At 45.3% G+C, this 23,664-nt stretch overlaps 1 protein-coding gene across 3 annotated transcripts in view; it reads left to right on the top strand.

Moving 5' to 3' along the window:
• The window catches only part of ARFGEF2 (ADP ribosylation factor guanine nucleotide exchange factor 2), a 104,681-nt gene that overhangs the window by 1,169 nt on the left and 79,848 nt on the right, over positions 1-23,664 (top strand). For 2 of the 3 annotated variants that reach the window (XM_045444302.1, XM_045444303.1), the window contains exons 2-4: positions 13,209-13,239; positions 13,879-14,002; positions 22,961-23,107. In XM_045444302.1, coding sequence (XP_045300258.1) covers positions 13,209-13,239; positions 13,879-14,002; positions 22,961-23,107 — 302 coding nt within the window. Of the gene's footprint in view, positions 1-13,208; positions 13,240-13,878; positions 14,003-22,960; positions 23,108-23,198; positions 23,305-23,664 lie in introns of those variants that run through there. The other variant, XM_045444304.1, reaches the window with a different exon arrangement.

Raw genomic sequence — 23,664 nt, 5'->3', positions numbered from 1 at the left:
CTGAGACATTTCTGAGTACTAATAAATACTTTTGTGAAAGTAAAAGAGCAAGATAGGATTAAAAAAAAGGGGGGGGGCCTGCGGACTGGTTTTGATAGGGTGTCAAGAAAGTAATCCTTTCTGAGGAGGTGACATTTGAGCTGAGTACTGAAAGGCAAGAAGTGTCCACCATGTGGAGTTTCAGGAGAAGAGTTCTGGGTGTTGAGGATCAATACATTTGACCAGAGCTAGCTTCAAGCTAATTCACCACCCCAGTGCCTTTGGTTTGACATCTGTAAAAAGACCTGTTTTTTCCCTAACAAATCGAGTAAATGGAAAGTTTGATTTTCTGTTAGGGAGTTTGTAGTTGCCGTCACTTTTCTCGCTACGTTTGGTGTAAGGGACAGAGCCGAGATTCTTCTCTTGGGGCCTAGGAACGAGCTTGTGAACTTTGCATTTGTTGAAGAGGTCTTTGGCTTTATCTGATTCTCGGAAGGGTCTGAGACTCCCTCAGGGGTCAGGAACTATTGATTGAGAGGTTGTAGTTGCTTAGATAATCTGAAAACATACTAGTCCTGTGAAATCCAGGATCAATTGGAGGAATTTACTGAGATTTAGATTTGTAAAGCTTTTCTATTCAGAAAACCAAGGCTAACTGTTGGATATTGTTTTATCAGGAATGCAGGATAAACACCTCAAAGCAGTTTGTTAGGCAAAAGCCTAATAGTTAGAACTCCATTTTGAAATCTGCCTGGAGTCTCTCCTGTCAATATTACTTTAAGAGTATTGTCGCAGAAATTTAAAGATAACTATTTGGCAGAAAATTTTTCATTCCTCATTTTCACCAAGTTGTTTATCACAATTTTGCAACCTACTTCTAAAATTGCATTATGGGTCATAAAGGGTCATAACATTGAGAGCTTTTTAGATGTTTTTGGATCATATCTTTATTCAGAAGTTGTGGAATGCACGTTCAATGTTTTAGTAGTGGATTGTAAGAAATACCTCATATAGGAAGTAATTTGACCATAGGTTAAATGAATAGCAAGCAAATGGACATGGTGGCTCATCATTGTCATCAAATTGGGTCATAGGAACTATTATAAGGGAACCTGTGCACAGTGTTGAGTCAAAGTGGCCATTTTTTTTAAGAGAGTAATTGTGTCATTGCTGTTGAATAGAAATGACTGCTTTTATTTGTAAACAGTAGAAAACCTATAGCAAAGTACATGGTGATTGATACTTCACTCTGCATCTCCAGGCACAGTCTTGTGCCCAGAAACAAGCCTGTGTGTGAGCTTGTGTATAAGAAGTTTTGTAATGTGGCCAGCGTTTTAGAGATTACCACGTATAGATTATCGTTAATTTTGATAAGAGGGACTGTAAATGACCACCCAAAGTTGAAGTGCTTAGATGATGGACCGCACTTACAGGAAGCAGCTGTGATAGGATTCCTCTGTGGTAGTGTATTGGGGGAGGGGATCAGGGCTGCAGGGACTGCATAGTAGGGAGGTTAGGAGTGTGTTCTCTGGACTCAAGACTGCCAGGGTTCAAGTCGCTTGCCTTCTGCTTCTTATCTTTGTGATCTTGGACAGGTATTATACCTTCTTCATTGGGTTATTGTAAGGATGAAGTTAGTTGACATGTGCAAAGAACTTGGCACATAGTGGATGCTCTTGGTTTTGCTCTTGGTTTTTTTTTTTCCGTTTTTTTTTTTTTTTTTAACATTTATACATCTTTGAGAGACAGAGACAGAGCATGAGCGGGGAAGGGGCAGAGAGAGGGAGACACAGAATCCGAAGCAGGCTCCAGGCTCTGAGTTGTCAGCACAGAGCCCGACGCGGGGCTCGAACCCACAAACCGCAAGAGCATGACCTGAGCCGAAGTCGGACACTGAACCGACTGAGCCACCCAGGCGCCCCTCTTGTTTTTTATTATTAGCTTAAGCTGTAACAGACCACAGACACTGAGGGCTCTAGCCTGATGTTCTTAACCTGCATTGGTTCCTCGTTCAGGAATGACTTATTGCTCTATTTGGTTTGTTGCTGCCGTAAATAAGAATGTAATTACACGACCGGGAGGCTGTGTTTATCGCAGTGTTAACTTGCTAAAGCTCAATGAAGACAGGGGTTGTCCCTTGTAACAGCAGTGATGATCAGGATGGAACAGGTTTGGAGTAATCTCAGTGATTTATCTGCACTAAATGCCAAATGCATAGGTAGGTATAGACGACCCAATTAGGGGATTTTGTCCTGCCAGCCTTTATCTGGAGTATCAAAATAGCCTGTAAGAGTGTTCATCACCCCAAGGATTTTGTTGGTCTTTACCTTGTTAACGAAGTTCTGATGTGTGTTAATCTTGAACCCTTCAGCCTTCTTGTCGGGGTACACACATACATTCCTAAACCTCCCTTTCATAAGTGTCTTAAGGGCCATTTTCTGTCATGATCTCTCTTTACATTACTGAGTTATAAATTATAGAGTTTGGAGACTTGACAGGATAATCTGGGTGTTTTTAAATTGAGTATGGAAAAATTTGTCTGGAAATCTGGAAAACGTTAACTGAGTTCTAACAGTACTCTTCTCATCTATATATGATAAGAGATGCATTATCTTAGTTCGTAACAATCCACACAGAGTGCTAAGAGCTGAGTGCTCTGTAATTACTTGGTGTCATTCTTAATCATTATCAAGAAAACATAAAAAGAATAACAAACATATCTGTATGGCTTTCGTATGAAATAGAGTGATTTCTTTTTTTAAATAGATTTTTTTTAGAGCAGTTTTAGGTCCACAGCAAAGTTGCACAGAAGGTACAGAGAATTCTCATCTGCTCCCTGCCCCCACACATGCGCTGCCTCTCCCGTTAGCGACATGCCTCACCAGAGTGGAACATTTATTACTATGATGACGCTACACTGACGCATCATTATCACCCAATTGAGTAACGTCTTAAAATCACATGTTATGTAATAACTATTGGTATCTACCATGTACTAAGCATTTCTGTGTTCCAGGCACCATGCCATGTGCTCTGCGGCAGTTTACTTCTTAACTGTTATTATCCTCATTGAGGCCCAGAGAAGTTGGCCAGCATACCTCAACCAGGAAGCAGTAGGGCCAGGATGGAACACTGGCAGGCTGGCTCCAGAGCCCAGGACCTTAACCGTTACTGTCACGCTTGTGTTGCTTCTCCGTAGGAGAGTTATTGTATGTAGAATACTCAGTGGAGTCTTTAAGCGATAATTGCACTGCAGTAAAGTTTTGAAGTTTCGTTAAGTAAAAGCATTTGGTAAGTAGAGAGACCATATTTTCTGTAGTTGAATTTTGATATATTTGAAAGCCTGTCGTCACAATGATGACAGCTTTTTTCCCCTGCAGCTTTTTGCTGCATGTATCTTGGGTTTACTTTAGTTTAGGAACTAAGGGGAAGAAAGCAATGAGGGTAAAGAGCCGATGGCCCATAAGCTTCACTTGAGTGATGAAGCTTTCTGATTTATGACCTCTCTCTTCATCAGCGGTAAAGTGCCTTTGATGAATTCTGGAGGTGTGACATGTAGCTGGTGTCCGTCTTTGGGTACTGCGGGCAAAGGGAAACCGGGGCCCAGAGAGAGTCTTGCCACATCTGCACAGCCAGGCGGGAGATATACGGAACACACGTGCCCTGGCCTGACATACAAATCGTAAAATCCAGCTTTAGATCTGCCACTCTGCTTGATATATGGGACTGAGAGGCGTGCGGGTCATTGGTGATCTTAGCTTGAGCTGTTTTGGTGGCACAATGAAGGAGAAAACCAGAATGGAATGGGCGAAGCATGAGTGGGAGGTGAGGAAATAGCGAGCACAGACAACTGTTTTCCAAAGTTTGGCTGTGGCGTGAAGGAGAGGCAGGAGATGTGGATCCTGGGAGGGTTTTTCTCCTTATTATTTTAAAATAGAAAAAACTCGAACGGGTTTAAATGTCCTTGGGAAGAAGCCAGTTAAGGGAGTATGCTCATAAATCTTAGTTGTATATTAACGTGCAAAAAAAAAAAATTCAACATTTACACGTCCATATGATAAAGTGAACTGCTTTGTCCTCCATATGATGTTGTTGTTATTCTAATTTTGACGTGTTCAAAATAACTGTTCTCACCACTAGGAAGAACCTAAGTGCAAAATTTGAAAAATATGAAAACCATCTCTAAATTGTCATAGCAAATAAAGTAAGGCTTCCTGGTGAAATACAAAATAAACCCTTTAATTTTGGCAAATTCTGGTGTTTGGATGAGACATTTTGTTTGCACGTGGTGCAGATTAATGTTTTGAGAAATACCAGGACTCAGGACCCTGACAGATTAGTTTTTGTTGAAAAGCTTTATGATGATTCTTCAGGAAGCGGTCACCTGCCTAGAAGCAGCATCTAAAAGTTGGATTTTGATTACTGAAAATTGTTTGTTTATTGGATTAGCAGAAAATTCACTGAGAGCTGAGTTGGAAACTTTGCTTCTTGATTAGTTCTGTGATGCTGGGTTGATAATTTAGCTTCTTTGAGCCTCAGTTTCCTGAAATGCTAAAGGTGATCATACCTTTGTCCCGGGATAATTGTGAAGGTTAAGTGACCCAGTGTAGTAAAGTCTGGTGCCTAACAGATAACCTGTTAAAATTTAGAGGCTCTGGTGTTAACCATATTTAAAGGAGGAGAAACTGAATGCTTGCTCTTTTCTGCCTCCCGTATTAGTTGGTTTGTGGACGTTTTTCTGGTCTCTGACATTTCAATGCCGGTGAAGCAAGCCGTTGGATGAATTTAGAGCTCTGTCCTGTACGTGTAAATCTCAGGGGAGAGTCTGTAAGCAGTGCTGGGGAAAACAGTAAGACTATTCTTTATGGAAAAGAGCAGACTTGTGAAAATGTGTACTTAATCAGCAAGTACATGGAGTTTCCTATATAAATAGCTCAGAACTGTATTTAGTCCTCACCAATTTCACCAGGCTTAGGGGGCCTGCCAGGAAAATACTTGACTTTCTTTCCAGCAAGGTTATCTTAGAAAACCTTGACTCATTCCTGGAGTCTTCCTAAAGGAGCTTCTTTCAGTTTACTGTCTTGGTTGTAAATAAGTCTTTTGCTGCTTTTTTTTTTTATTATTATTAAAGGTATTTTGTTAAGTTTTATAGATTTGTGGGGAGAACAGCCTTCTTGTGCCATTAAATTCTTAAATTTTTCCTCAGTCCCAGGGAGCGGTTAGTGCATATTTTGCTCTTTATATGGTCCTTTTGTCGACTAAACAAGGGTGACATTCACTGAGAAGATATTTATTTGGGTGTCACATTTGGTGTCATGATGCAGGGGAAACAAACAAGGACCCTCTTCTCATGGAGTTTGCAGTTAATGGGGAAGTGCATTATTCAAATGCTCACATCCTCTGAATCAACGTTAAAAAAAAAAAAAAAAGTTAACCTAAAAAGTCCTACGAAGGAGAGAAACCTGGTCCTGCAGGGGAGTGAGCAAAGTTGTCAGGGAAAATTTCCCCTGAGGAAGTCTTGAGATTTGAATGATAAATAAGAATTAAGTAGGTGGGCGGGGCACCTGCCTGGCTCGTTCAGTAGAGTGACTCTTGATCTTGGGAATGTGAGTTTGAGCCCCATGTTGGGTGTGGAGATTCCTTAAAGATAAAAGCTTAAAAAAAATTAAATAGGTTAGGGTGACAGGTGTTTTGGCAGGATGTGGGAATAGTATGTACAAAGGTCCTGTGGCAGGGAGGAGTACAACCGTTAAACTAAAAAGTCGATCGACAGTTATCTCGAAATAGAAAAAAATGTGATCATTTAATTAAAAAAAAGAGAGAGAGAAACTGAAAGAGGCCACTGTGTGGTGGGAGCATAGTAAATGAAAGGGGAGAGTGTTTGAGAATAAGGTGGGAGGGGTGGCCAGGGCCCTCCCATGCAGGACTGCAAGGTTTTCATGGTGAGGAGTCTGATTTTCCAAGCAAAAGCAGTGAGACAACACTGAAGAGTAGTAAACGGGGGAGAAGGTGCCATGATGACCAGGTTTGTGTTTTGGAAAGATCACTTGGACTTGGACTGTTGTGTTCAGAACATTTTAGAGGAGGACCAGAGGGATTGCTCAGGGACAGTGAGGAGGCAGTTCCCGTCACCCGGGTGAGAGATGTTGGTTCCTGGCCTCAGTGGTGAGGACAGAAGCCAAGCAAAGCGAGTGTATTCCCCACTTGTCCAGAAGGTGAATGAGAACATTGGATAAGGAAGAGGCTGGCTGTTAAGTTTCTGACTCACCCGACTGAATGGATGGTGGTGCCGTTCCATAAGGTGGGAGTGTGGGGGTAGGAGGTTGATCTGAGTTGGGACTTGATGTGTTGAGGCTCACCTGCCTTCGAGCATCCAGTTAGGTGGAGCAGGCAGCAGGTGGACATATGAGCCTGTTGTTCCTGAGACAGACCTGGGCCGGAAGTCATGATTTGGGAGTCAGGAGAGCCTAGGTGGGAACCGAAGGTGTCGGTGAGAGTGAGGTGGCCTAGGGAGAGAGTGTACAGAGAATGAGAGCCAGAGGTCTGCCTGGGCCTCAGGAACCCCTGCCTGGCTGGGCAGAGGAGGCAGCCTACAAAGGCCATAGGGCAGATGAGAATGTGTGCCTAGGAAGATAGAAGCAGAGAACATTTCAAGGAGGGTGAGGTCGGTAAGGTCAAACGCTGCAGGGAGGTCGGGTTAGATGGAGAGTGGCAAAATGCCCATCAGATCAAGAAACATGTGGGTCATCGGTGACCTTAGTTTGGGCTGCTTTGGTGGTACGGTCGGTGAAGGTGAAAACCAGACTGGAGTGGGCTGGGGCGTGGGTAGGAGGTGAGGAAATAGGCAGTGAGCATGGGCAGCTCTTTCCCCAAATTTGGCTCTGGTGTGAAGGGGAGGAGGGAGGTGTGGATCCCGGAAGGTTTTTTTGTCTTATCTTTTCTTTATTTAAAGGTTTAAACTTGGGAAGGATCCAGCTGAGTGAGAGGTTAAATAATGCAGGATAGAGAAAGGACAGTTTATTCATTCAACAAATATCGAGTGCCTCCTCTCTGCCTAGGAATTCCTAGGTGCTGGGAATTCAGCAGTGACCAGAAGAGACAAAAGTCTCTGTTATCATAGTTTATATTCTCCTGGGGAAGACAGAAAACAAATGAACTGATAAATAATGTGTCAAGGGCAGGAAGTACTGTGAAGCAAGATGAGAAAAGTAAACCAGGGTGAAGTGGAAAAGTGAAGCAGGTGAGGAAATAGAGAATGACAAGGAGGGGCAGAGGTGGCAGTTTGGGTGGTGAGGGAAGGTGACATTGGAAGGGGGAACTGAAGGAAGTGAGGGAGTGAGCCCTGCGGATATCTGGGGGAGGGAGGGCATTCCAGGCAGCAGGAATAGCAATTGCAAAGTCCCTCAAACTGGAACGAGCAGGCTGGGGGTGGGGGCAGCAGAGTGTCTAGAAGGTGAGATCAGAGGGATGGCAGGGGGCCAGATCTTACAGAGGCTTGGAGGCCAAGGTCAAGATTTTGGATTTTACTCAGGGTGAGATGCGAAGCCAGTGGAAAGTTTTGAGCAAAGGAGCAGATGTAATCTGATTTCCATCATAAGGGTTATGGATAATCTGTTTTGAGCAAATGTGATCTCATTTACATTTTAAGGGAATCCCTCTGGCTGCTGTGGGAGGAAAGGGTGGGAGCTGGAGCAGCGTGGATGGCAGTGGTGGTGGCCCAGCACCGTGAGAAGTAATCAGATTCCAGGCAGAACGGAGAGCATGCAGAGGCAGGTAGGGATGGGAGATTATAGAAGTGGAGGGATTGGACACTGTCTTCTGGCAGGAAAGAGTGAAATTCTGGGTACAGAACCAGTTAGGTTCTCTAACGGGAAGCTGAGTCAGTCTCCTTGTGGCGGCTTCTAATCTCTGGATGAAATAGGAGGCCACTTCATGGGTAATGAGTAAAGAGGAGGACCGGTTGGTGGTTAGTTAGGAGGGGAGGTGGGGTGTTTGAGAAGAGTGGAGAAAGGAGCAGTAGTTGAGGGAAGGTAGAGGAGATGGGCTCACCCGGCATTATTTAGGGCTCCATTTATGGTTGGCGATTATGACTCTCTAGCCCTACCAACTTGCCCCACTGTCAGAGGTCTGGTTGCTAGATGGAGACAGGTCAGAAGGAGATGGTAGTATAATCTCAGTTTGGGATTTTGCCAGAAGTTAAAGACTAAAGGTCAGAGAGAGTCATGACTGTTGATCACCCACCATTCTGATAGCAGTCCTGCTAATGGGACCCATCCTGGGAACTGAAGAAAGGGGAAAGCTAATGCTGGCCTTGTCAAGATCTGACAGGCCAAAGAAGGGCCCTGCTGGTCAGCTGGAAGGAAAGAAGACTGACGGCATGGGTCAGGAAGGAGCTGGAAGTCCACCATTCCATATAGGGACAAGATTCAGAGTGTGACCAGCCTCACCAGGCTGGCTTGGAGTGGGGGAAGAGGGCCTTGGAGGAGAAGTTGCACGAGTTGGGGGCAGCCTTGGTTTGCATAGGAGGCAGGGGTGTGTGTGGCAGGTCAGATGTGTGGGGAGAGTTGAAGATTTGCAGGGACTTCTGGGGTCTCTGGGTGAGTTGACCAGTGATGAGATCATTGAGGTTGATGTGGGTCGTTTTTTGGACTCAGCCTGGGAGTGGAGTAGAGGCTTGTGCCAAAGTCACTGATGAATGGGGGGCGGGGGGGGGGGGGGGGGGGGGGAGGGGTGGTCCTGACCCTAGGGGTTGGTAGATGGCAGCCATGCCCAGAAAGGATTTCCTAGGAAGAGTGTGGCTTTTCAGCTGAAGCTGCCCCACCCCACTCAGGTCTTCCTCCTTTCCAGCCTGTTCATTTATGGCTGCTAATTGCCCGGTTGGCTGCTGGGAACACCTGTTAAAATGTGGAGCAATAAACCAGAGCAGGTGCGTCCTACCATATGCTCCTCTTCCTCCTCCTCTGTCTCATCATTGAGGGCTTCTGGAGTATTGGCTCTGGAGCAGACAGCCTGGGTATGATGCAGTAGCACTTGGTGGCTGTGATGGTGGACAGGTGACTTCGGCCGTGTGCCCAGATTCCTCACCTGGGTAACAGTTACGGGAGAAGAGTGCTTTTGGCTTCCTGGGTGTTGGTGAGGACCGAATCGGCACCTGCCCCTCATTTTCTTTTTTCCCTTTCTCTGCTTGGTTCCACTGATAGCACTAGAGGTTTTGTGCGGTTTCTGACTCCTCTTTTAAGAACAAAGCAAGAGAACTGTCACTTGGTTGACCACCTGCTGTAGGCCGGACCCTGCCTTAGCCATTAATCTGACAGTACCTCTCTCATGGGCTTGTCAAGAGAATCACCTGCACCCAAAGGCCTGGTTACAGTCTGTGGGGCAGAGGGGGCTGCTTTTCATCATCCCCATTTTTTAAAGTTGGCAGTCAAGGGGCGCCTGGGTGGCGCAGTCGGTTAAGCGTCCGACTTCAGCCAGGTCACGATCTCGCGGTCCGTGAGTTCGAGCCCCGCGTCAGGCTCTGGGCTGATGGCTCAGAGCCTGGAGCCTGTTTCCGATTCTGTGTCTCCCTCTCTCTCTGCCCCTCCCCCGTTCATGCTCTGTCTCTCTCTGTCCCAAAAAAATAAATAAAGGTTGAAAAAAAAAAAAAAAAATTTAAAAAAAAAAAAAAATAAATAAAGTTGGCAGTCAAGAGTCAGAAAGGCTTACTAACCCAGCTGGCCTCATTCAGCTAATAGATGTCCATGCGAGGACTTGAACCCAGTTCTTGCTGAATCTCAAATGAATTTCCTGTCTTCCACCACACCAGGCCGTGCCAAGCTATCTGTGAGGCCCCCTGCCACACACCTTTCCCCTGTTTCTTTTTCTGCCTCTGTTTAATGGGAAGAACATACCCTATTATGCAGATATATCCAGAAGCCAACTGTTAGGGCAGGCCACATGAAACCGCTACTATTCGGCCGTTCCCAGCCTACAGAAATGGCGCGTTCCTGTGGTTCTGATACTTCACCTTCCCCCATGGACTCCATCCTGGTCCAGGCCCCTGTTACTGCTCGCCTGGATTAGTAACACTAGCCCCTTGATTGGAGTCCCTGCTTCTGTCCTGGCCACCCTCCTCTTTATACTCAAAACAGCCACCAGATCTGTCAGAACATAGGTAGGTCAGCTCAGGCTGCCTCCTCGCCCCCCCCCTCCCCCCCGGGGCTTTCCATCATCATCGGGACCCCAGCTGTGCCCAATGAAGAGGTTTTTTTCATAATTTTTCTTCTTTAAGAATGGTGTAGAGAGTGCAACAATTCCTGATTCTTGTGGGAATACTTAAGCATAAAGTGAGAAACTGAAGAAAATCTGCAAACATACAATTTGTGACCTTGGTGTCTTGGCCTTTGGCAATAGCTGTCACCAGTAGTGTCCTCTGTCCTGCTCACTGTGGAGGGCTGTGCTCTTCACTCACTGCCACAGGTCACTCTGGCCCGTGTTCAGTTCTTTTGGAAAACCAGGGCGTACCATCTTGGTGGCTCTGCCACAGCCAGATCGAGAGAGTCCAGAGCCGGGGTTTAGCCTCCAGAGGCCGGATGGGGCTCAGAGCGGTCCAAACACTGGTGCTTCGAACTATGGTCGCAGTAATCACAGTCTGGGCTAGTGATAGCAAAGCCAACGCTTATATTCTGCATTTATAGCTTACCGGGAAATTCTGGGTGCTTATTTAGGAGTCACCCTCGTACCCAAGGGTTATGAACAAGGGCCTTAATTTTCTGGGTTCAAGTTCCAGCCCTACCGCTTACTAGACTCTAATGTCTCTGAGTCTTGTGTTTTCATCTGTAAAATTTAGTGGAGTTGGGCCTTGAACCCTGGTCCTCAGGCTCCTTACATGCCTTTTGGCTGAGAAGCATTTTAGCTGGTGTAAAACTTGGATGTTTTGTCTTCATAGTGCTGGCCATAGTCCTTAAAAGCCACTTTTGTCCCCAGCAGTTGTTAACTTCTCTGCAGCCAGTGAAGTACATTTTCCTCGATTTTTCCTGATCGGTAAAGCAAAGGTTGCAAACTAGTTTTTTTTGAGCATAATACTTTTAAAAATAATTGAGGTTGCTTTGGATTACAGTCAAACTTTCACTTAAAATCCGGGTTTTGACCTCTGGAAAAATCAAAACAGCTGGCACCTCTGGGCTCCGCCGGGACTGAGGCCCTGTGGGATGTGGAGGGGTCCCCCCTTCCCCTGATGTCTTAAGCCCACCCGTGCTTCTCCTTGATGTCCACTGCCTGGCCTCCGTAGGCCTTTGAGTGTTGCACTTGAGTTTATTACCCTTGATGCCTCAGTGACTGAGTAGCTGGCATTCCTGGTGATTGCCTCATCCATTAGTGAGTTGGCACCGGTGACATTCCAAAACAGATTATTTTGGAGCTCAGAGGCCAGCCCAGACTCTAGTGAAGGCTTAATTGCTTCAGATATATTTAACATCTAGACGCTAACAAGGTAACCGTGAACAGAAGGAGACCTTACGTTTGAGTTTGAGGAGCGGTGTGCCTCTGGCATGTCACACGGTGACACCAAGGACCAAGAAAGCCTTGACGTTATGGGTACAGATTTCTGCCAGCTGAAAGCTTGGCTACCAGTGTCCTGGGCTGGATGGGTCTCCTGAGCCACTCGCACAGCCCGGAGGCCTCCACTAGAGGAAGCCACAGCTACGTCCTTAGTGGATTCTTGTCCCAAAAGGGAATGCCACAGAGCTCTCTGTAACAGACCCTGTGTGTCACAGCCCCGATGGTCCATGAGCAAAATGCTTGCTAACGATCATCTGGGTGTTTCTCCCCCATCGTCTGATGTGTGCAGTAAGAAGACATTGGAAGATTGCTTCAGGGTTAGAAATTGCCACCTCTAGTGAATCTGGTTGTTGAGTTTTCACTTCCTAGTTCAGTCTAGGATAATAGTTGTCCAAGAAAAAGAAATCTGTAATTTCCAGAGCTGTGTTGCTGGGATAACTAATGCTGTATCCAGACCACTGGTTCTCAACAGATTGGATAAAGAAGACTGCTCTTGGAGATTATCTGAGTACACAGCAGGCTTACTTCAGTGGCCTGGTTTGATAATATGTTGAGCCTGTGAAGCCTAATGTGCAGGAATACTTTTGATCAAGAGAATGGGGGAGAATTCTCTCCATATTTAGATGGGGTGTTCTGTTGCCTCAAGGGCACAAAACCTTGTTCTCCTGGAAATAAGACTATCCGAGATTGTGATTTGTGAATAATGACGCTTTATTTCTGAAACCCTCACTGTGAGGTTGTATAACCTCCATGGTAAAGATTTTTTATAAATTCATAAAAATTTTTATATACCTTGGCACAACAATATGAGTGTACTTAATACACTGAACTGTGTATTTTAAAATGGTTAAGATGGTAAGTTTTGTGTTTGCCATAATTAAAAAAAACTTCTATGTAAAAATAACAAAGTATATATGCTTATAGAAAATGTGAAAAAAAGTCATTCTACTAACACAGCTTTCTGTTATATTTGTTGCCAATCTCCTATACATATTTTTGCACAGTTGAAATGTTGATAGTATTACCATATTATTGTGGTAGCTATCCTTAACATGCATTTTGCACAACAGGGAAATAGCTAGAACATTGCACTATGGGCCGGAATGCTTGGATTCCAATTCTAGTTCCCCAGTTCCTGATATCTAACAGGGGGCAAGTTACCTAACCTTTCTGTGCCTTGGTTTCTCATCTAAATCAGTGATTCTCACCTGGGGCAGTTTTGCCCCAGGGGACAGTTGGCAACGTCTGGAGACATTTTTGGTTTTGAGACCGCGGAGGGCTGCTACTTGGTATCCCACTGGTAGAAGCCAGGGATACTGCCGAACGTTCTGCAGTGCGTAGGACAGCCCCATAATGGATTAGCTGCTCCCAGATGTCAGTAGTGTCTTGGTTGAGAAGGCGTGCTGTAGATAAGATGGAGATAAATACTACCTGCCTTATAGGGTTGTTTTGAGGGTTAAGTAAATTAAAAGTATGTAAAGTACTTAGAGCAATGCCTAGCACAACATAGCTGCTGTGCACGTGTTAGCTATTGTTATTGTTACCGTAATCACTTTTTATTACTTCATATCAGCATTTCATTCTTAAAATTCTGATAAACATTCTTTTTAATATTTTCCAAATCTTTCAGTAAAGTTTTCTTTTGTATAATTATTGCATTCTCTTAACGTGCCCTTCTTTTTTCCCCACAGATGAAATTAAAGCAGAAATAGAAAAGCAGAGGTAAGCTCTTCTCCTGGCTGAAATACAGTATTAAGGGAGTAGGTAGTGGCCACGGGAACCCCTCTCTGTGCGTGTTTTCTCATATTGTATTATGGACAGCGCATGCTCTCCTAGCACAGTGCCGGGCACAGGGCCCGACTCTGTGTGTGTTTGAACAGATGCTAGGTTAGCAGGTTACCGACTCGGTAACTGCATATTTGCAGGAAAGGGTAAGGAAGATCAGGTTGAGGCTGCTGTCCCTTTTCTTGACAGACAAGGCAAAGCCCTTGCTTGCCCTCTGTGTCCGGCTTCTTTAGGCAGGAACACAGCTTGTCCTGGAAGTGGCTGTGCCTCGTCTTCATGGTCAAGAAGCCAGTTCGTCGCGTTTCAAAACTACAGCCCCGACGTAGCTGATGCCGGGATTCAGTCCAGGTCGCTGTCGACATAGCCTACCAGTCAGAGACCTTGCTCTCTGCATGTGGCCCTATGGTCTTTTGTCCTAATGCATGTGCTTCAGTTTTCAGTTGTCTGGCCCCGCAGAGGCAGTTTGCAGGCACTTCCAGTCAAGCGATTACAAGTGGGATGGGCAGTTAGAGTGAGGTGTAGAAAAGCAGACTTTTTTCCATTTCCCCTCTCCGCCCTCTTCTGCCTCTTCCCTAGGCGTGGCGCTGCTGCACCCCCGAAGGCAAACTTCATCGAAGCCGACAAGTATTTCCTTCCGTTTGAGCTAGCTTGCCAGTCCAAGTCCCCCCGGGTGGTCAGCACATCCCTCGACTGCTTGCAGGTACCGCGTTTAAACTTGATGGTGTCAGGAGGGTTGTCTCCAAGCCACAGGGGGGTCCTTTCACAGGGGCAATGGGGAAAGGAGCCATCCAGTGTATTCTTTATGGAGGTCTCATGAGGGAGGGACAAGTAAGAGGTCTGATCTGACCTCAGCTAAAGAAGAATGTGTTTCCCTAGAAATGTTGTGTTGTACTCTCTTATATGCGGTTTTCTAACTGAAACCTTTAGGATTCGTTGGAAGAGTTGGTATACATGGGCACGTGGTATTTTTACGCCACCTCTTTCTTGATGGCATTAAAATTCATAATATCCAGTAGAGAAATATAAGCAATATTCATCATTTGTGGTAATATTCCATAAAGTCCCTGTGAATCCTGAATAAGCAAATGCTGAACCATGGTTCCCACAGGAAATACAGAGTAAGGTTCCTGTGAGCCTCTGGCCTCAACATGCTCGTCAACTGATTAATACATAAATCAGTACATAAGTTTGTTCTTGGTGTGTTTCTGTTTAAAGACATTATTTAATATATGTTACTGATTCATTATCATCAAACTCACGGTCAAAGCACTATAACACGTGCCTGAACAAAGCTTATCTCAACGTGTAATTTCTCCGTGAGGCACATCATTGCGTTCTCGCTCTTAGGAACAATAGATGGCACTTCAGCAATGTGTTTGGGGCCATCCTTTTTTTTTTTTTAATTTATTTATTTTTTTTATTTTTTAGGTTTATTTATTTCAGAGGCAGAGAGAGACAGAGCATGAGTGGGGGAGGGGCAGAGAGAGAGGGAGACACAGAATCCAGGCTCCAGGCTCTGAACTGTCAGCACAGAGCCCGATGCGGGGCTCGAACTCACGAGCCGTGAGATCATGACCTGAGCCGAAGTCGGTCGCTCAACTGACTGAGCCACCCAGGCGCCCCTTGGGGGCCATCTTAAACGTCAAAAAAATCGGGACACCTGGGTGGCTCAGTTGCTTGGGCGTCCGACTTCAGCTTAGGTCATGATCTCTCGGTGTGTGAGTTCGAGCCCTGCCTCGGGCTCTGTGCTGTCGGCTCAGAGCCTGGAGCCTGCTTTGGATTCTGTGTTTCCCTCTGTCTCTGCCCCTCCCCCACTCATGCTCTGTCTCTATAAAAAAAAATGAATAAACGTTAAAAAAAATTTTTAATGTCAAAAAAAATCAACAAAATGAACCGAAATGTAAAAAACATGGCATGAAATAGGCCACAGAAGATGACCCTGTTTGTAGTAAAAGAGCTGAAACGAGAAGACAGAGTGTCTCTGTGTTTGACCTCAGCTGGGAATGTGCGCGTCGGGTGATTCAGTTTTCTCCTCGCTTTGCGTGTGTCCGCAGATGACTATAAAAGTACCACAAGTATTGATTTGGGGCTTACAAATAAATTTTAGTGAGTGGGTACATTTGCAAACACAGGATCTGGGAGTGATGAGGATCGACTGTATTAGAGCCACAGTGACCTTGTTATAAATTACCTTTGCTTAATGAAGAAGCAGGAACAGAGAAGTTAAGGTAACTTGTCCGATAATATGTAGCGTGAAAGAAACAGGACTCCAACTACGGTTTCTTAATTCTTCCTGGTCCAGCATTCTTGTATTTTTTCTTAAGATCTACTCTTGAGGCTTGTGGTTACCTCACTTTGATTCTTAACCCCAGCAAGCAACCAGCATCAATGAAAAAAGCTTGACAAATTAAAAAATGATGGTCAGAAGCCCATAGTTTACCAGGACTTTCGAGAGCAGGGATAGTGAACAGGTTCTGTAATTGCCCAGAAGCTGTGTTGAAAAGCTATCTGAAGCTTCATCTGGGTTTCTTGAGAAAGGACTGTGATCGATTGGTTCTGTCTGCTGTGGCACAGGACTGCCAAGTGGCAGTGGGCATGCCACGTTTTTGGCATCGGTGGTCTAATATTTACTCTATCAGTCTCGCTTCTTTGATACTTTGATATGTCTGTGCTTGAAAGTTGGTGACAGTTTTTTCATGGAAGCAGTTCTTCCAAATGAAAAGCCATTTTTCTCATTCAACCAGATTCTGTACAGATTGTCCTATGTGAAACATACTGTGAGCCCAGAATTCTTAAATGGCAGACCCAAGTCCTGCTTCTATCCTGAAATATTTGTGGCCGTGAAATTTTCTGAGGAAATTTGGCATAAGTTTAACTTTAGTTGTTTCCTTCTTATGTTACAGTTTAGTTCTGAAGCTGGTGCTGAGAGTTCACATGACTGATGTGTAAAGAATGGTGTCTAACGCGTGTTGAGGTCTCAGCCAGTGCTGGGCCTTGTGCAGAGTGCTGCATCAACTCTGTCCACAGCATCGTGTCTGATCTTCCCAGCACCCCTCTGGTCACTTAACTTTCATCCTCATTTCAGAATGGAGGAAACGGAGGCTTAAAGAATAAAGTGACCACCCTACGGAGCTCCTGTGCCCAGAAAGTGGTGGGATTGAGTGGGCACCTAGGACTCTCCCCACCCTGTCTGAATTCTTAACCAGGAGTCCTTAAGCTGCAACTGTGAGCTAAATCTGGCCTGCTACCTGCTTTTGTAAATAAAATTTTATTGGAACACGGCTGCCTGAATCCACTCAGGCTGCTCTAACAGAACACCACGGACTGGGTGGCTTAAGCTGGAGGCACTTACTTCCCTCAGTTCTGGAGGCTGGGCAGTGCAAGATCAGGGTGCCAGCTGATTCAGTTCCTGGTAAGAGCCCTCTTCCTGGTTTGTAGACAGCCGAGTTCTCACAAGACAGAGAGAGCACATTAGATCTCTGGTCTCTTCTTATAGGGCACTAATCCCACGAAGGACCCCACCTTCCTGATCTTACCTAAACCTAATCACCTCCCAGAGGCTCTTCCTCCTGATACCATCTCACTGGGGGTAGGGCTTCAACATAGGAACAGGGGATCACAAACATTTAGTCCACAGCAGCAACTGTACCCATTGTTAATGTATTACCTCTGGCTGCTTGCCCACTACTACGGCTGAGTTGAGTTGTTGGAACAGATCACATGACTTGCAAAGCCTAGAAATTTGGTTCTTTACAGAAAAAGGTTGCTGACCACCCCTCTTAACTATTACCCTGTGGTTTGGCGTCTTTGATTAAAAATATGCTGTTTATGATTTATGTTATATATTTTCCTAGAAATAGTCTGTTTGTAGAACTCTGGGACGGAAACACTGACATCCTGCTCTACTTTAGGCCACAGTCCTGGCTCGAGTTGTAGATTTAAGAGTGTCTTGAGACCTATGACATATGGTTAGCTCTTCTTCTACTCCACCCCCCCCCCCCCCCCCCCCCCCCGCCGCAGAATGAAAGTTCTATGTGATTTAATAGGTACACTTGAATTTCTTTGGTTTGTATACAAAATGCAAAATATGTTGTCCTTTTTATGACATTAGAAAGTGACCCAGTGCCCTCTGGAATACTAAATGAAATGCATTTCCTCTTGGAGGTTGCCCTTGCAAAGCCTGTTTGACTGGCTTTTCCCAGTGTGGGAGAGGTAACTTCTGACTTGGAAATGGAAGGTCAGTGTCCAGGGGTAAAAGTTGGTTTAGGCAGAATTGAAGACTGCTGCAGACATATCCACATTCTGCTCTGGGCATCTAAAGGCATCTTTCTTAGGGGCGCCTGGGTGGCTCAGTTGGTTAAGCAGCCGACTTTGGCTCAGGTCATGATCTTGCAGTTCGTTGGTTCGAGCCCCATTGGTCTCTGTGCTGACAGCCTGAAGCCTGCTTCGGATTCTGTGTCTCCCTCTCTCTCTGCCCCTCCCCCACACCTGCGCGTTTTCTTTCTCTCTCTCTCTCTTTCTCAAAATTAAATAAACATTAAAATTTTTAAAAATAAATAAAGGCATGGGGCACCTGGGTGGTTCAGTTGGTTAAGCGTCCGACTTCGGCCCAGGTCATGATCTCACGTCCCTGAGTTCAAGCCCCGCGTTGGGCTCTGTGCTGACAGTGCAGAGCCTAGAGCCTGTTTCAGATTCTGTGTCTCCCTATCTCTCTCTGACCCTCCCGCATTCATGCTCTGTCTCTGTCTGTCTCAAAAATAAATAAACGTTAAATAAATAAATAAATAAATAAATAAATAAATAAATAAATAAATAAATAAAGGCATCCTTCTTTGAGCTTGGAGAGGTGATGGGGTAGCAGAGATGCTTCTGGGTTTGGTTTGTCCTGAGCACAGTTAGCTTAGAATTCCCTCTCCCCACGGGGAGAAGCCTACAGAGTTCTCCTGGTGCTCACTTCTACCAAAGGTAAAGATCCTCTTTATTCCTTCCCTTCTGCACCTGGTCTGTCACACACTTCCCCCATGCCAGGGGAGGAGCATTAGGGTCTGTCTTGCCTAACTCAGTGATCTCCAGGGTACCCTGGACATATGTCAATAACCAAATTTTTTTGAGAATAACCTTTTAATACGTTCATATATCTTCAGTGGTAAGATTATGTACATGTACTACTCTTATTAAATTATTTATATTATAAAACAAAAATAGAACTTTTAAAAGGATAAGATAAGAAAAATATGAATAGAGTTCTTTCTATGTCCTAGTGAAGGCTGTAGGGAACCACTGGTCTCAGCTGTCTTGTTCATACCACAAACATTATCTTTTAGTTCTTATTTCTAGAAAACTTTGGATTTTTTAATGCATATCTTAAAATCCATTTGTAATTGGGGCTCCTGGGTGGCTCAGTCGTTAAGCACCCAACTTCAGCTCAGGTCATGATCCCACAGTTCGTGAGTTTGAGCCCTCCATCGGGCTCTGTGCTAACAGCTCAGAGCTTGGAGCCTTCTTCAGATTCTGTGTCTCCCTCTCTGTCTCTGCCCCTTCCCCCCACGTTCGTTCTCTCTCTCTCTCAAAAATAAATAAATATTTTAAAAAATTTAAAAATAAAATCCATTCATAATTATCAAAGTTGTACATGATTACATTCTCTGTTAAATATTTTTTTTAGAACTTTAAAGATAAGACTGGGGGTGCATGGGTGGCTCAGTCAGTTAAGTGTCCAACTTCAATTCGGGTAATGATCTCACGGTTTGTGAGTTCAAGCCCCCGTCGGGGTCCATGCTGACGGCTCGGAGCCTGGAGCCTGCTTTGGATTCTGTGTCTCCCTCTCTCTGTACCCCTCCCCCTCTCGAACTCTGTCTCTCTGAAAAATAAATAAATAAACACTTTAAAAAAAAAAAGTAAGACTGAAATCCCTTAGACTGCTAACCCCAAACCCAGTTGCCTGTGTAGGTCATAATACTTTTTTTCCTCTCATCTTTTTCATTGTTTTTTTCCTTACCTGTGGGTGGTAGAATTTTATCTTATGAATTTGACAAATTTCCCTAATTTATTTGCATCTTTAAAATGTTAGTTGGATACATGGAATTTCTTCTCATTTTAATATTTAAAAAATTTTTAATGTTTATTTATTTTTGAGGGGGGGGGGCAGAGAGAGGGAGACACAGAATCCAAAGCAGGCTCCAGGCTCTGAGCTGCCAGCACTGAGCCTGATGCGGGGCTCGAACTCATAAGCCGTGAGATCATGACCTGAGGCAAAGTTGGATGCTTAACCGACTGAGCCACACCCAGGTGCCCCATTTTCTCATTTTAATACTGTTTTAGGTTGAACCACATGAAGTTGTCATTCTCATGGACTGAAAAACTCAAATATCAGTAACTTCGTACGACCCCAACTTTGTATGACAACTTTTTGTCCATAAAGAAGGCAGATAAGTCAAGACTGAGAGCACAGACTTGGCTTACAGATGGCTTAGCATCTGAGACAAGTTCTTTAACCTTTCCAGGGTCCGGGATCTTTAGACACAGAATAACAGTGGTGTCATCTGCCTCCGTAGGTGATGATGGGGACCAAATATAACTACTCAGTGTTTCCCAAACACAGATCAGTCATGTTTCTCCCACACAGCCTCTTCCATGTCTACACTCCTCTTTATCAAAAGTATTTAATACTTTTCTTTAAAATAATTTTTAAAAAATGTTTGTTATTGAAGTTGACCTATAATATTAGTTTCAGGTATTCTGCAGCTTTTTACATTCAGTAGTGTTTTTAAGATCTGGCTGTATTGCTACCTGCAGATACAGGGCATTTCTTTTGACTGACGTATGATATGTGATACCACCATTTTATTTATCTCTTGTTCTGTTGAGGGGCATGGATAAATAGGGTGGCAGTGAACATCCCTGTGCAGGCAGCCTCCTTAGACACAGGGGTGAGCGAGCCAGCTGCCCAGAGGCCTCCCTCCTCTTCCCTCTTCTCATCTCATTGCATTGACAAGGAATAAAGCAGGAATTTCTACCCTCCATCTCTGTCACCCTCCCAGAGTCCAAGCCACCAGCTTCTCCCTCCTGGACAGCTTCGGTAGCCACCTCACTAGTCCCCTGCTTCTCCTCCTGTTGTCCTCCAGTCTGTCCTCCATGCAGGAACTGGGCAGGGGGGGAGGCGGGGGGAGTCTTTAGAAATGTATCACATCATGTTAATCCTTTGCTTAAACCTGCCGGTAACTTTCCACCCCACTCACCATGCAAAGCGCTTTCCTCAAGTGAGCTTGCCAAGCACGCTCGTGCTGCTGGACCTCTGCTATGTTTCCAGGTTTTTTTCTGTGCATTGACAAAAATTTACGCACGCGTATACACACACACACACACACACACACACAGTTTGTATTTTCCAAAAATGAGATAGTCTTATGCGTGATCACTGCAACTTGCTCTTTTTAAAGTGTCTACAAATCAGACAGGGCCCTGGGGATCGCAGCCAGGACTTTTGGCTTTGGTCTGCCCCCACCCGGGAGAATATAAACTCCGTGAGAAGAAGGAGCATCTTACTCCCTGTTGTACCTCCAGTGCCCAGAACAATATCTGGCACAAGGAGTGAGAAGGCAGAACAGGAAGGTCACGGGAACTCTTTCTTCTGGCCCTGTGTGACTGCACAGACAAGGGAATAATGTCGTGCTTTAAAACCCTGTTCAGGGGCGCCTGGGTGGCTCTGTCGGTTAGGCGGCCGACTTCGGCTCAGGTCATGATCTCGCGGTCTGTGAGTTCAAGCCCCGCGTCAGGCTCTGTGCTGACCGCTCAGAGCCTGGAGCCTGTTTCCGATTCTGTGTCTCCCTCTCTCTCTGACCCTCCCCCGTTCATGCTCTGTCTCTCTCTGTCTCAAAAATAAATAAACGTTAAAAAAAAAAATTAAAAAAAAAAAAACCCTGTTCAGTTTGAATGGGAATGTGCCCTCACAGGAGTCTGTAGAGAGACTACTTCTAGTCCTTTTCGTATTTGAATTAAATATCCAGTGGTTCCTTCACCTCAGTCCTGCTTTGCAGCATCAGTTCTGTGGGGCCTACTTGTTAACATCACATTTGAGGAGTTTATAACCATCGCACTCATAACCCAGTGCTCCACATGGGCTTATGCATCCACTAGGAGTAAGGCATAAGCAACGTCAAGAACCGGAGCTCACTTACCAGGCAGCCCGTGCTGTCCTCTTCTGAAGCCTGCATGTGCATCAGCAGTGGGGGAAGGGGGGTGAGGTAAAGGGCATCTTGACCTGTTTTTCAGAAACACATTTTAGCACGCCTCCCCTCCCCCGCAACTTCCCCACTCCCGCCCCCACCCCCTGCCCCTGTGTGGTGACCTCTGGGGTTGGACTTGACAAACAGAGGCTGTGCAGGCCTCTTCTGCTCAGTCAGTCATACGATCTGGCGGTATCATGTTCTACTCTGAGCCACTGTCTCTTGTTTTTTTCTGCTTACTGAATGGCGATGCTTCCACAGTCAGTGATGGGGGAAGCCAGTGAGAAACGGAGTCCGGCCTCTGCAGAGTGGCAGGTTTTCCTAGCACCATAGATAATCTTAGGACCTTGTGCTATTTTGTGTGTGTAGAGGCAAGGATGTGACCAATCAGGAACCAAAAAGGGTAAAAAATAGAACAGAATTTTAAGGAGTCTTTGAGTCAGTGGAAGCAGAGAATGCCTTAGAAGTCACATATCCTAGAGGGGTTGTGTCAGATGAGTGATTCTTTTGTCTGGGCAGCCTTCAAAATAACCTGGACAGCTTGGAGAAAAACACCAATTCCCAGGCTGTACCCCAGAAGTTATGATTCCGCAGGTGTGGGTTGAGGTCCGGGAATCTGTATGTGTAATGGGCTCCCTCAGGTGATTGTGAGTCTCACGCAGGCTTGGAAATCATCCTGCCCCTGACCTTTGGGTTCCCTTCCAGCTTTCAGATTCTCTGTGGTGAAATCCAAGTTATGAGTGAGGTGGCACAGGCCTTTGAAAGGCAGCCCCTCTCCAACCCAGTCTGTCGCCTGACCCAGAGGGCATGGCCCAAGTGACCCCTCACCTCTTCAGCCACGGGGTTGACACACGTCTAATACATAGGTGCAGAATTGAGTCCCCCCTCAAGCAAGACACATGATCAGTTGTTTCCTATGTATCTTTCCTTTTAAAAAGAAAAATCTATACATACGGATTTTTAACAGCTCGTGATACAATTTATATGCACACAAGTCACCCATTGAAAGTGTACAATTCAGTGATTTTTGTACGTTGACAGGTGTACAACGATCACCACGATCAAATTCTAGACCATCTTTATCACTTCAGAAAGAAAGTGGGCTCGTGAGTAATCACTGCCCGTCTCGCACTGATGACTTCCTGTCTCTATTCCGTACAGATTTTAGTCCCTCAGTCCTTCGCACTAGTGGTTGTGTATTGGCGATTGTTCTACACTCTGCCTGTTCCACTGGACACCGTTTCACCATCCTGAGGCTCTCCTGCCAGAGGAGACAGGGTGAACACTGTGCCCAGAGGGTGGCTGTGTCCGCCGTGCCCCGGGAGAACAGAGAGATCTGTGGGAACCAGAGGCTAAGCACTTCTTTTGCTGCCATGGGCAGCCTCAGTCCTTGTCGGGCAGAAACTTTTCATGTCTGTTCTTTCTGTATTTAGAAACTCATCGCATATGGGCACATCACCGGCAACGCCCCGGACAGTGGAGCCCCAGGGAAGCGGCTTATCGACAGGATTGTTGAAACCATTTGCAACTGCTTTCAGGGCCCTCAGACCGATGAAGGAGTTCAGTTACAAATAATTAAGGTATTTCTGTTTGTTTGCCTGATCTGGATTTTAAATAAGAAAGCTAGTGTCTTTTGGGAATTTGGATTTCTAATTTGCCATGTGTTAGTTGTCTCAGGTGGTGCTGAGCTGGAACAGAAGAGTGTAAGCATCACTTACATCTTTTGTTAAGTGTCAGAATTTATTAGCCCAGGCTGAGACAAGAAGAGTGGAACCAGGTGTGTTTTCAGAGTAAACAGTTCCGCTAATAACAATGTAAATTGCTTGTCAATTGGATCGGCTTGAAATCTCCTGGTCTTCCTCCTTGAAATTCTGGATTCCCCATCTGCCATTTCTCAGTGGGTCCTTGTTGATAATCTTACACCAGTCTGCCCCTTGCCCTGCACCCCCGCCCCCATCCCATTTCCCTGTTCCATTCCAACCCCTCCCCCCATCCCATTTCCCTGTTCCATTCCATTTGTGCTGCCAGGAGTGGTTTAGCATGTAGTAGTACCATCTGCTTGTTGGGAAACAGGATCTGGATGGGTGTAGCCAACATTCCAGATCTTAAGTCCTAACTGTATTAGCTTTGTGTGGGA

The sequence above is a fragment of the Leopardus geoffroyi genome, chromosome A3, assembly GCF_018350155.1.
Source record: "Leopardus geoffroyi isolate Oge1 chromosome A3, O.geoffroyi_Oge1_pat1.0, whole genome shotgun sequence".
NCBI classification, from domain to species: Eukaryota; Metazoa; Chordata; class Mammalia; order Carnivora; family Felidae; genus Leopardus; species Leopardus geoffroyi.
This window is presented reverse-complemented; position numbering and strand designations above follow the sequence as displayed.